The 14,582-nt window shown below is 37.3% G+C and overlaps 1 protein-coding gene across 2 annotated transcripts in view; it reads left to right on the top strand.

Moving 5' to 3' along the window:
- Galnt13 (polypeptide N-acetylgalactosaminyltransferase 13) overlaps positions 1 to 404 on the top strand; it is a 614,394-nt gene extending 613,990 nt beyond the window's left edge. For both annotated transcript variants that reach the window (XM_055600843.1, XM_055600842.1), the window contains exon 12: positions 104 to 404. In XM_055600843.1, the coding sequence (XP_055456818.1) occupies positions 104 to 244 (141 nt within the window). In that variant the 3' untranslated portion in view covers positions 245 to 404. The remainder of the gene's footprint in view (positions 1 to 103) is intronic.
- Positions 405 to 14,582: the final 14,178 nt, after the last annotated feature.

The following is a 14,582-nucleotide window of genomic DNA, read 5'->3' as shown; positions in this document are numbered from 1 at the left end:
ATTAGATCAATCAACTTTTACTATCTTTCAGAAACTGTTATTTTTTAAAAGCAGCTTTCAGCTAGAGTGCTGGTACATTACTGATTGTAGTTCTCTTTTACAGAGACTCACTTTAAGACACGCTAACAGCAACCAATGTCTTGATGAACCTTCTGAAGAAGACAAAATGGTGCCTACCATGCAGGACTGCAGTGGCAGCAGATCCCAACAATGGCTACTGAGGAACATGACCTTGGGGACATGAAGAACATCCCCCCCCCCCAAGAAATGAAAGTCTCTGTACTTTTGTTTATCCATTATTTCAGTTTGGTGAAAATATTAACTTTGCTGAATTAAAAGTTTTAAAAATACTTTTAGTATTCTAAAACACGGTTGTTTATAATTCATTTTTAGGAATGTTTATTTCCCTACTAAAATTTGTATATGATTGAAAAAGCACATAAATATAAATAATAAGAAACTGTTATTAAACATTTGAACTGTTTGGGAAAAATACACTTTGTGTTTGCTTTTAAAATGTCTTTATTAGCCTTTTGTCACATGGTTATCTGGGATTGGTTTATTTTGTGTTGTATTATGAGTAAAAGAGAGATCATGTAATGCCTTATACAATATCTTAATTATGAAATATTATCACTGCTTTATAAAACCCTCTTTTTGTAAAAGCTTCAATGAACCCTCATTGATTTCTATGCCAATAATTAGAACACATATGAAATGATTAACGGCATTGAATTAATCAAACAAAATGTATGCTACCAGGAAAAAGAAAATTAAGTTAATTACTGAAATTGTAAAATATACAATTATCGTAAAAAATTGAGAACTTAGAAATAATAAATTTTAGTCAAATGATGTAAGGCGTGAGTCAGATATCGAGAAGGACAAGAGCTGTGTGAACTCCAAGAATTGCTGTGAGGTAGTCTTCACTCCTAGCACAAGCTGAGAATGCTATTGCTCTGAGATCAAAACCTCTATGTCCAGCTGCGTTCTGTCTCCATCTGGAGAGTGTACCTCTGTAAGCTGTGTCCTTGCCCTACACTCTAGAGTCTGTGGTTTGTCATAGCCAACAGAAATGTAGGGGAAGGCTGACCTTTTATAGTTAATTTTTAAAGTATGGTTGATCATTTTTAGTTCAGTGAATGTTGTCGTTGGCACTTTTGTGTTTTATAATAAGTATGGCACTATCATAATTTGTTGTCATTTTATAAAATCTAGCATTGATCTATGGGAAACAAAATTCAAGAGAATTCATTATAGTGATATTAATTAAACGACTAGTCATGATTTGGCATAAACTGTGGCTCATTCATATTTAGAACAATTTCATATGTCATTTCTACTTAAAACACCTATGTTCACAGTGTATATGCTGGAGATATGAAAATAAGAAAAAAAAACATACCAATCGATGGGATATTAGTAAAATTTTATATTTGCTACCATTTTAAGTGGTCAGATAGTTGGCGTACATGTATATTTTATTTGTATATATAGCAGCTGGATGAAATCTATTGGGGATGAAAATAGAAGATTCTCAGGAGTAGAAAGTCCATTCTTTTGGCCTTTAATTTTAAAAGATCTTCTAGAAAAAGAATTAGTTTACTACACCTACTTTCTCTCTCCACCTCCTTTCTCTATCTCCATCTTTCCCTCTCTTTATCTCTTTCTTTGTCTTTCCATGTCTCTCTGTCACACACACACACACACACACACACACACACACACACACACTCACACACATAACTTCGGAATAATAACATCTTTCAAGGCCCCCCAACATCTGAATTTACTTTCCTATCTGGCCTTCACTTCCCCTTTGACTTGGTACTGCTAGAATTCAGAAAAATTCCAACTTGGGATGTTTCAAACTTGCAGCTTAAAGCTCAAGCATACTTTAATAGCAAAACTTCAGGAAATTCTTAGATTTCCCAAAATTTTAGGCAAAAGAATGAATATCAGGCCTTTTATTCCAAGGATAGATGTAATTCATACCATATCTAACAGGAACCCACGGCTCTCAAGAGATAATCTTAAACTGATTGTGGCCACTCAAGTCAACTAAAGGTTGACCTCAAGCACATTTTCATTTTTTACTCTTTTCTCCTCCATTTTATTTTTGTCCTGAATCAAGTAGCATGAAGCACCCTTCTGTACTATTTTTCTGAAATTAAAAAACTGTAGACTCTCAAGGGTTTGTTGTATAATATCTCCAGGTACTCAAAACACCTACAATAAGTGGTCAGTAACTTTCTGAAAAACATGATTTCTTAATAGGAGCTGAATTTGAAGCATTCCAGCAGCATTTTATACAAATAAAACTTTATTATGGTCACAGTGAAAATAGTTGAGAAACCTCTCAAAGATTCATCAGGTAATTTGGATATACGCAATAACGTGTCAAAAAAAATAGCTGTGGGGGGGGGCAAAACAATACAAAACATTAAAACTAGAAAGCAGAGTTAAAATTTTCAAAACTATTTGCCTTACGTAAAGAAAATTAAAGCCTTGATTGGAACCACAGTGAGTTTATCACACACACACACACACACACACACACACACACACACACACACTGACACACACATTTGAGCAGGGCTAATAGATTTTTTGTACTGCTTTGGTCTCTGGTCTTCCTCATCAGAGGAAAAGAAAATGCATGTTTTGGCTTCAGGATGCCCAAGTCAAAGATTTCTCACTCAGTTGGTAAAGTGCTTGCCCCTCACCCAAGAGCACCTGAGCCTGATTCCAAGCACCCATATTTTTTAAAAAGCACATCACCGCTGTATGTGGTGGCATGTGCTTTTAATCCCAACACTGGGGAGGTGAAGACAGGTGGGCCCCTGGAGTTTCCTAGCCAGCCAGCTTATCCTGATTGATGATCTCCAGGCCAAAAGAGAGCGTGTTTCTCTAAAACCAAGTGATGATGACTTGTGTCCTCCACACTTGCCCTCACACTAACAGCTGTGTCTCCTGTAAACACACATGTACACACATAAAATATCTAGACACTTTTTTATTTTTATTGTTTTTTTATTAATTACAATTTATTCACTTTGTATCCCAGATGTAGCCCCCTCCCAATCCCATCCCCCCTCCCTCTTCTCCTCTATGCCCCTCTCCAAGTCCACTGATAGGGGAGATCCTCCACCCCTTCCATCTGACCCTAGACTATCAGGTCTCATCAGGACGGGTTGCATTGTCCTCCTCTGTGGCCTGGTAAGTCTGCTCCTCCCTGGGGGGGGAGGGGGGGTAGTCAAAGAGCCAGCCATTAAAGTCACTTTTGACTTTTTTTTTTTTTCTTTCAAACTTTTCAAGCCTGTCCTAACTGTGGCTCACAGGCCTCATAAAATTTTGCCTGCATAGTTAACTAGGATCTTGGCCAAACACAAAATTTAAACTTGTTAATTTTACTTTTCGTTGTTCACAGTTTTTTATATAGAATCATTGTTACCAAGTGTTGGTTTTGTAGATGGCAACATTGTTGCAATACTCAGCTTGCCCCCACATCTACTATTTGTTACATCTTATGCATACAAATATGATTCACTATTTTTCCAAGTCTTACCCAACACGTCCCTTGTTTTCTTAATTCAGCCGTCACACAGATAATGTTAAATAAGAATTTTTATATTTCTATGAACATTATCTTCCAATTAATCCTCAACTCATCTCATAGATCTCATGTCTTTATACATAGACAAATACACTCCAGAAACATACGTACACAGATCCTTTGCATATGGATATGTGCACACAATAGACACTTCTATGTCTCTTTTCTCTAACCATTTGCATCTCATTACGTTTTCCTGGCTGCCAAGAAAGTTTCTGCCTTAGTGTTGGTTCTGTCTGTCGCTTAGATGTCATTCACTTCATTCATTTAGATGTCATTCACTTCATTTCAAACTTTACCTCTTTGGTACAGCAAGCTTTTGTCCTGCCTACAATCTCTAGCTTCTGTTCCTCTGCCCAATCCTAAGTCTACTCTTTTATTTATCTCCATTCCTGCCAGTCTCGTGTTCCGTCACATATTAGGGAATACAATTTCATGCCTTTAGGTTTTGTTTTTCAGTGCCAGGCTTACATCTCTGTTAGGTAAGCACTCTACCATCGTTCTACATGCCCATTCATGTAAATCCTTTTTAAGGCAGGGTCTGTATTAGTTTTGTCCACTGGCTATGTTCTGTTTCTAGTGTTATCTCTTGGCTTTTGTAAGCACACTTCTTGGACTAATGAACTTAGTAGTGTGTTAAAGTAGTTAAGCTGCACTGTGTCATATGGTTTCGTATTTACTCCTTAGAGTCCAGTAATGGCTTTATAGAGACTTTTGAGAGCTTTGTTTTCAAATGTTAATTTTCTTTCTTATATCGTTCATATTAAAGTATGGACTCTATGTTGTCTGATGTTTTAAAATCACCCGCCTTATAGAAATGAAATATGCTATTTTATGAAAATGCTGCTATAAGATATAAATTGTTTCACTTAACTGAAAATTATTATAGTTTCAGTGTTTTGGTTGTGTTAGATTGACCACTGAAGGGCTAAGATTTTGAGTTTTAGAAAGAAGATAAGTACATTCTTTTAAAATCATATTTATTTTCATGTTTTGATAATGACTAAAAGAAGTTTATTTTCAGTGTAAATTTTATTAACAAAGGATATAACAGAAACCTCAAAACATTAAAGATGTTAAAATATTAATTTCTAGGTTAATAGATAATAAAAACTGAGCCATGGACATATAATGTAGTTTGCCCAAAGATCATAGAATTATAAAACTCCTAATACTACTGCCAAAAATATATCAGGGCACAATAATGGGGGAAAAATTCTGTAAAAACTTTCCAGTTCGTAACTTGATTCTTTAGAAATATTTAAATTATCTTTTTTTCAGATTTCCATAAAACTTGTTCAATAAAATAAGACCACAGCCAAAGCAGAAGACCTATAGCAAAGTGAAGATTTTTCCACGAAAACATGACGTTTACAGAACAATAAAGTGCCCCAAGTGGTGTGAGGAAACAGCATCAGGCCTTTTCCGTAGTAATTTAATTTATGGCCTTTTCCGTTTCCTCTGTTTCCTCGCAATTTCCTTCAAGCTTCAAGGCAGACCTACAGCTTTCAGAGTACTAGACCATCCTTTCCTATGAACATTGGACGTGTTCTCTGTTTGCAGATTTGCAGGCCACAGAGAAACGAGCACATAATATCTAAGGTCCTCAGTGTCACTTTGTTATAAACATAACATGTAAATTTGATTTTTCCTTAGTGCTAATAAACAGCGTAATAATATATAAAAAGAAAATTACAGGAGAAAAATGTAAGCTGCTAAGTAAAAATAGCGTAACTGTTTTTTAATGACCCTTTTTTAAAATTTAGCAGGAGGTTAAGAATACAGTAGAATTGCTTCGGCAAACAACAGAGTATTGGCTTGCTCCTACATACGTTGGTTCTCCATTTGAGAAGTGCTCAAGCGTAGTCATTGCATTTGTAGCTTTTCAATGGATTCAAGCTCTAGTTTCAGACGGACAAAAATACAATGCATTCTTAAATTTCAGGGATAATGACTTAGACAAACATGACAAAAGTAAATATTAAAGACTTGACCAAATGTGAATCACTATCTGTGTGATGTCGTTTTGTACAACTGAGAACTTCTACTCTTGCCTAAATGTCCGGTTTATCTGGACAGCAGGAATTAAGTTGTGTGAAGGTAGCTTGTGTTTCAGGACTCAGTCATGACCCAGCATTTTGTCAGATAGGAAGTGGAAACACTCAGCTATTCTGTAGTGTAACATGGGAGCATCTGGTTTGACTCTTCCATGTTCAACGTGTTATCAAGTATGAAATACTGTTGAACATGTAAAGCTAAGGTATTGGGTGAGCTCCAGCAATTTGTTTTAACTAGTTGGTGTAAATTTGTTTCCCAGTTTTCTGTTTTAAGTTGTTTAAAAAATCCTAAAAAAAAAAAAAAGTTTCATCGAATCTGCTTTTAAAAATCCCTAGAGAAGGCAGTGATGCAACATAGCCTTTTGTCAATAAATATGTTTCAGATGAGGACTACTTCTCTAATAATTGGCTCATCGTGTACAGTAATGCTTTGCTGCCATTGCTAACGAAGGACCATGAATCATCCTCCCTTGTTGGTGACTTAGAATTTAAAAAAAAAAAAAAAGAAAAAATAGACAAGGCTCCATCTAAAAGGCATCTGTTTCAAAACTGGAATTTTCATCTTGTGTTCAATTGGTCAGGTTAAAAACTTAAAGACACTGCTGTTTGATTTCTGCTGTACCTCCAGCTAAAAATAGCTCAAGGGAGAAACAGAAATCCATAGTCACATGATTTTCTTTGAGTGGAGTAAGAACCTTCTGTTTTTTTAATTAAGTGTAGTCACAGGTAGATGACGTAATCTCAGAAATGATTAGACATGTTCAAGGCAGTCTTTCACATTTATAAAAGTAGATTGTGCATAAAGATTTAAACATTTTCAATGTTGTAAGCATTACTAAATGATATAATTGTTCTTTTCCTGTAAATTTAAATATTTATACATTTTTGTAGAATTAAAGTATGCCAATTTAGTTTTCTTTTGGTATGTGTTGTCGTTTTTCAAAATAAATTTTGCTAGTATTTCAAACAGATATTTTCAGTAGTCCATGATCATGTTCTATTTTATAAAATAAAGGAGTGATTATTTATAGTCTTTTCTCAGCGAAAAGAAAGTCTTGTAAACCCAGTATAATCTTATATCCAAAACATGTAAAACAGAAGTATTGAAATATGATTAAAAATATATTATCTCATTAATTTTATTAATGAGTTGCTTGGAGGCTGACTCTTTCTGCTTTATAAAAATGATTCAAAGGAGTTAAAATATCTTCACGTACATGAAGACACTTGTTTTGAGGTCATGCTTACTTCCCTGATTCTGACGCTGGAACCCTGGAAAACCATCTGTGAGGTGGTGGACGGAGCTTTTGGGGCAGCACATTGATCCTTTAGCACCAGCTTCACAGTGACACTCAAGACCAGAATCCAGAGAGAAATATAGAAGAAAGGGCAAAAGAGTAGACAGGAGAAAGAAATGGAGAGCAGGATGGATAGATGGAAGGAGGGAGAAAAAAATCTCCAGTGTTAACTACTCTTTAATAGTTTTTATTTTAAAATTTCCAAAAGAGTAGCACAATTGAGAATTTCACTGAACAACGGCCATCATGAATTTCTCATTAGTTTTTCCAGAATTGTCACCAAATACAGATGACATTGATTTTCTATTTTACATACAAAATGTCACCTCTTGGACTTCTGTAAACGCTGGGGAATGTAGCAATACTCATATGCTCAAATCTGCAGCACTTTTTTGATTTTTTTTTTAAATCATGGCCTTGCATTTCCAGACATAATTGGGTAAGGCAGTGAAGCCGCCCTCCTTGCCTAATTCTGACAGATCAGCAAATTACCTTGTGCAGTTTTGTACCTAGTGGATGAAACACTGTGATACCTCCTATGCAAAGGACATTATATAAGCCTCTCCTCTGCCTGTTTTACTTTCTGAAATAATTAAGCTCTTTTCTACCTTACCCAAAATATTTTGTACCACTCTTCTTTCATGATCATCTCACAAAGAGTAGCTAATAGTGAGTAAACTGGAGTGATTGATTTCTCTAAATCCCTTAACCAGTTTTGAAAAGTAAAATTCTAGCCAGACAAGCAAATATCTAAAATAGGTTTCATGTTTTTGTGAACTAATGCATGAAGTGAGATAATACAGAACCTTGGTACAACAATCATCCTTCATATCCCACGTGGTAACTTAAGTAAGATGGATGTGTCTTTCAAAACAACTTGCACAAAACAGAGGCCAAAATTCTTATAGCTTTCATTGAGATTAATGAGGCCTGTGATTTTTACCTACTGAGATGGAAGCTTGATTTATATACATAACCAACTTTTTGCCTTCAAGCTATACAGTATGTGAATTTGAATATATGTGTTTATATATAGGATCAAGTGGGTTCATGTAGAAACATCTTAACAGTATCTATTGGTATGGACTAACAGGGATAGTCTGCCATACACTTATATCTTCATAACTCTGATTTCCTGTATCCAGTGGACTACCAGCTCTCCGCTTGTGTATGCTTTATGTTTCCTCCTCTATTAGTGGTTTCCACTGTGTGCCCTTGGTGATCATGCCATGTAAATGTTGCTTTTATTTCCTTCCATGTTCTGGGATGAGATGAAAACCGTGTCCAAGTACCAAAGCTTTATAAATACACAGCTTGGGCTGAGCCCAGGGCATTTGTCTAGGCCTACGCCTGGAAGCTTCTAGCCTCCATGCAATCTAATCTTTTGTAAGCCTGGACCAGAAAGGCTTCAGCTTGCAGCATCTGTCTGCTAAACTAGCTTAGAATGTTTCAGCCTTTGAGACTTGCTGCTGAAAAAGCTTATACTTCCTATTTTTTTCTGAACTCTGGCTGGCTGGCTCAACTCAAATATTCTGGCCCAAAACTCTTCTCTACGCAGACTGATTCAAACTGGTTTCTCTCTGCTTCTCACTGCATTGCTCAGCTTGGAAAAACTGCCTCTGAGCTCCTCAAACTGAACTGTACTGACTGCACAAACTGAATGGAACTGAAAGTTAACTGCACCAAAAACTAAACTCAACTGCATTCCAATAAACTCAACTGCGTTCAACTGAACTGCACTGAAGAACTCAACTGCATTCTCTCTCCCTGCACAGATCTTAAGTAGACTCTTTTCCCAGTCAGTTCTCATGAGAGTAGAGGATATGCTAACTCTTACTCATTTTGTCAAATCTTTCTTTGATTTGTCACGTTGTCTGCCCCCCATTTAGACATCATTGCTTAGAATTAAAGGTGTACACTAATGGTGTTTCTGTATTCCAGCCAGATCATATAGACCTAGCCCTTTGGCTGTGATCCATTGCCAGAGCAGCCATGTTGATGGATTAAAATTTCTCTAGAGTTCTTTTTTCTTTTATCTTTTTAAATTATTTTTTAATTTTTATTTTATTTTTATTAATTACAGTTTATTCACTTTGTATATCAGCTGTAGGGGACGTGTTCCTCCCTTTCCATCTGACCCTAGTCTATCAGGTCTCATCAAGACTGGCTTCTTTGTCTTCCTCTGTGGACTGATAAGGCTGCTCCCACCTCAGATGGAGGTGATCAAAAAGCGAGATCAAGAGTTTATGCCAGAGACAGTTCCTGTTTCTATTATTAGGGAACTCTCTTGGACACTGAGCTGCCATGGGCTACTTCTGTGTAGGGATTCTAAGTTATCTCCATGCATGGTCCTTTTATGGAGTATCAGTCTCAGAAAAGACCCCTGTGTCCAGATTTTTTGGTTCTGTTGCTCTTGTTCCCTCCAGGTCTTTTGATCTCCCCCTTCTTTCATAAGATTCCCTGCACTCTGCTCAAAGTTTGCCTATGAATCTCAGCATATGTTTTGTTATCCGGCTGGGTAGAGTCTTTCAGAGGCCTTCTGTGATAGGCTCCTGTCCTGTTCCATTTTCTCCCTCTTCCGACGTCAGGCTCATTTGCCATTCTGAATGAAGATTGAGCATCTTACCAAGGGTCCTCCTTCTTGAGTAGCTTCCTTAGGTATATAGATTTTAGTATGATGATCGTATATTATAAGTTATGAAACAGAGCTCAGTATCCAAGTGGGTACCCTAATAAGGGGAACAGGGATTGTTTCTGACATGAACTCGATGGCAGGCTCTTTGACCTCCCCTCTTTGCCCCCCAGGGAGGAGCATCCCTGCTAGGCCACAGAGGAGGACTTTGCAGCTAGTCATGAAGACACCTGATTAACCAGTATCAGATGTAAGGGGAAGAGGTTTTCCCTTATCAGTGGACTTGGAAAGGGACAGGGAGGAGATGAGAGTGTGTGGGTGAGATTGGGAGGGAAAGAGGGAGTGGGATACAGCAGGGATACAAAGTTAACAAACTGTAACTAAAATTAAAAAAAAATAAACATTAAAAAAAAGAAGTCAAACAGCAACAGATCAAGTAACCCAATTAAAAATGGGGTACAGAGCTAAACAGAGAATTCTCAGTAGAGGAACATCGAATGGCAGAGAAATGCTTAAAGAAATGCTCAACATCCTTAGTCATCAGAGAAATGGAAATCAAAATGACCCTGAGATTTCAGCTTACACCCATCAGAATGGCTAAGATTAAAAACTCAAGAGACAACACATGCTGGAGAGGATGTGGAGAAAGAGGAACCCTCCTCCACTGCTGGTGGGAATGTAAACTTGGACAACCTCTGTGGAAATCAATCTGGTGCTTCCTCGGACAATTAGGAATAGTGCTAACCTCAAGATCCAGCTATACCACTCCTAGGCCTATATTCAAAAGATGCTCAAGTACACTCAAGTACACAACAAAGACATTTGCTCAACCATGTTCATAACAGTTTTATTTGTAATAGCCAGAATCTGGAAACAACCCAGATGTCCCTCAACTGAGGAATGGATACAGCAATTGCGGTACATTTACACAATGGAATACTACTCAGCAATTAAAAACAAGGAAATCATGAAATTTGCAGGCAAATGGTGAGATTTAGAAAAGATCATCCTGAGTGAAGCATCCCAAAAGCAGAGAGACACACATTGTATATACTCACTTATAAGTAGAGCTCTATTTTTAATATTGGATAGCTTTGGGATGCAGACCTTGGTGCTTTTCTCTAGTTGTGTTCACTGGGAGACCTCATGTAGAACTTAATCATCTAGATTCTTAAACTTCTGCATTTTGGTAACTAACAAATGTCATTTCTCAGTTTAGAACTTTTGGTGTTCAATGACTAATAGACATTTTAGTAACACTCAAGCTGAAGTTATCACATTCCCCAAACAAATGTTCAATTTAACTTAGTCCTTTTGCAGCAGCCATGATAGAACACCCAATATTTTAAAGTTTATGAAGAATAGAAATCTATTTGCCTCAGTTCTGAAAGTTACAACATCTAAGAACATGAAACTGCTATGTTATAAGAGACTCTCACTTAGTCATTTCATGATGAAAGGCAGAACAATAAGTGAAAGTGAGATCAAGAAAACAAGAGCAACATAATCCGCTTTTATTTAAAAAACAAATCTACTTGAATAATATTGAACCTAGCCCTGCTATAACAACATTGATCTATTCATCAGAAGAGAGCCCTCATGACCTATGGTGCATCTTTGTTAGAGAGCAGTTCCCATCCTTGTTAAAATAGGGATGGTATTTCCAGGATATGAACTTTAAAAGAAACATTGAAGTTAGTGACAGTCAGAATCAACTAAGCAGAGCTCCTATAAGCACAAAAAAATCAAGTGGCAATCATGAAGCCTGAATGGAGCTGTGCTAGGTCATCTGTATATGTTATGTCTGTTATATTAGTGATTTGAGGCAACGGCTAACAGTGGGAGTGGAGATGTCTATGTCTCTTTTCCTGCTCTTGAGACACTTTTCTTCCTACTGAGTTGCCTTGCCCAGCCCTGATATGAGGGTTTGTATCTATTATTATTTCTTGTTTTCTTGTATTTGGTTGATATGTCTGGGACACCTGCTTTTTCCTGAAGGGAAATGAAGAAGAATAGGATATGGGTCAGAGGGGAGGTGGGGGTTGGAGTTGAGAGGAGTGGATGGAGATGAAACTGTGGTCAGGATGTTTTATATGAGATAAGAATAGAGAGTAGATAGATAGATAGATAGATAGATAGATAGATAGATAGATAGATAGATAGATAGATAAACAGATACATAGTAAAAATAAAAAGAAATTAGCAAACATGATCCATTTGATAACTCCTCAGGTTAAAAACGCTACTTTCACTGACATTTCTCCGGTAGAAAGTCATATTATTGCTGCATTCACAGCATACTTGTTTCTTTATATTGCTGCTGCTCCTTCACTGGCTGCATCTACCATCAGGAATACTCTCATCATTTTCTGTTTTCCCAGAAGCTCATGACCTCCCATTCTGTTTTCAGAGAGAAAAAAACACAGCTAACCCCCCTTCTCTGCTCACAACCCTCAATGGCTTTTTGTTTTGCATGAATTGAAAGGTCATGTTTACACCACTTTTTAGAAGGCCTTGCCTAACTTGGTCCTGCCAACTCCAGACTCTTAGGATGTTTCCATCTTTATTTCATTTTCGTCACACTCTCTTCAATATTTCCTTAAAGAAACTGGGCATGCTCTCATTTTGGAGCCTCAACTTAAAATTTTGGTTTATCCATATTCTCACACTAACGCATTGATCTACATTGTAATTTAAGTCACAGTCAGATCACACAAATATCCTTTGTATTTCTGTAACTTCTCCCAACCCTCTTCTAGATACTGCAACCATACTCTTGCAAGTGTAAGATATGTTTCACAGCACTTTTTCATGGCTCACATATTCTACGATTTTATATTTTATGACTTTCACAATTTGGGTGTTTATTGATACTCTTTGACAATGCCTGTTCCTACCAAGCACTTGAATAGAAAATAATCAGAAAAGGGACAACCATTTTATTGCGGTACATTACAAACATGAAGAATAATGTTGAACAGGAGCTCCACAAGAAGAACAACAGAACCAAAATATCTGGGCACAGGGGTCGTTTCTGAGACTGATACTCCAATCAAGAACCATTCATGGAGATAACCTAAGATCCCTACTCAGATGTAGCCCTTGGCATCCCAGTATACAAGTGGGTATACTAGTAAGGGGAACAGGGACTGCCTCTGACATGAAGTCAGTGGCTGGCTCTTTGATCACCTCCCTCTGATGGGGGAGTAACCTTGCCAGGCCACAGAGGAGGACAATTCAGCCAGTTCTGATGAGACCTGATATGCTAGGGTCAGATGGAATGGGAGGAGGACCTCCCCTATCCGTGGACATGGAGAGGGGCATAGGATGAGATGAAGGAGGGAGGGTAGAATTAGGAAGGGACCAGGAAGGGGGCTACAGCTGGGATACAAAGTGAATAAACTGTAATTAATATAAAAAAATTTAATTAAAAAAGAATAATGTTGGTATATTCCAGTTGAGTCTAAATGAATTTGTTTTCTTATGCTGCTTGTGCACTATCTTCTATGTTGGAGGTTGGCAAGGGGTGAAGGCAAAAAAAAAATAATTTTAAGATTTTGTTTTTTGTTTGCTGTGGTGATCCATTTAAACCTCCTTTTCATTCTTTAAGTGTGATCCTACTAAAAGGATTACACTCTTTCCTCACGGCAAAACTATTAATTTTTAAGGGAGTGCATATACTTAGAACTTGAGAGAACTCCATAATTACATGAGTATTAGAGTAATTAAATTTGATATGACCCAGATGGGCATTTTCCTCTAATAGAAGTCTGGTCTTTTGTGATAGGAAAATGAAATGTTAGCATGATAATGCAGCTGGAGATGTGATCAACCCCTGAATAATAAAAGAAGATTTGCAATCAAAGATGAACCTAATTTGTGAAGACCCACTGTAGTCGCTCCCTAAAGCTTATTTCCAAAAAACAGCATATATATTGCATATATGATACACACATTAAAGAATATATAGTTAAAAAATATACATCCCAAATTTAAAATACTTAAAAGTGGATCTTTTTCTGCTTGCCCTATGGTCCAACATTTTGTATAACACTCTCAGGCGAAGGTCAAAGAGAGGAGCTTCTCCTAAGTTTCTCAGATAGGTGATGCCTACCGTCTACTTACTATGTCATTCTTTGATCTTCCATCTACTATAGGCAGGTCCACGAAAAGCTAGTCACTGTATTCTTTAGACACGACGTAAGAGTGCTAGTGAGCTATTACAAATTCTGTAATCCAAGGATTGTTATTTGCATCTGACAGACATCACTTTCATTAACAACCAGTCTGCAGAAAAGCCACTTAGGTAAACATGCAGGTCTGTTTTTTTTTTTTTTTTTTAATTTTCATGTAGATCCTGATTTACATTGTTGTCCTAAAACTAAAACGTAGTGAAAGGAGAAGCCCATTTGAGTTTGGTTAAAGTCTCCTGACCACATTAATCAACGTTGCCTACTTCCAGCAGTACTTGGAAGGCTCTTGTGAGAACGAGCCACAGTTCATATAAAGGATGTGTTGTCTCTCACTGCATTTTCACCTGAATCGGCCAAGTCACTTTTCAGTTCATCCGTGTACAAGAATAACTGACACATAAAATGATTTCAAAGGATAGACTTTATTTGGGACTCCCTCATTTTCCTACTATGTTCTGTTTTATGACACACAATCAAGCTAAAGGTCTTGCATTTTGTTCCTGTAGGTGCAAGTTAAATTTTAAACTTGATTATCTTTGGTTAGAGTATCAGTCTCAGAAAAGACCCCTCCCCTGGCAGTTCAGTATCCAAGTGGGTGCGTTAATAAGAGAACAGGGACTGTCTCTGACATGAACTAAGTGGCTGGCACTTTGATCATCTCCCCCTGAGGGGGGATGGGCAGCCTTACCAAGCCACAGAGGAAGACAATGCAGCCAGTGTTGATGAGACCTGATGGAAGTGGAGGAGGACCTCCCCTATCAGTGAGCTAGGGGAGGGGCATAGGAG

Source organism: Psammomys obesus, unplaced genomic scaffold (genome assembly GCF_907164565.1).
Source record: "Psammomys obesus unplaced genomic scaffold, mPsaObe1.curated_primary_1811, whole genome shotgun sequence".
Taxonomy (NCBI): Eukaryota; Metazoa; Chordata; class Mammalia; order Rodentia; family Muridae; genus Psammomys; species Psammomys obesus.
Note: the sequence above shows the minus strand (reverse complement) of the source record. Positions and strands in the feature narration are given on the sequence as shown.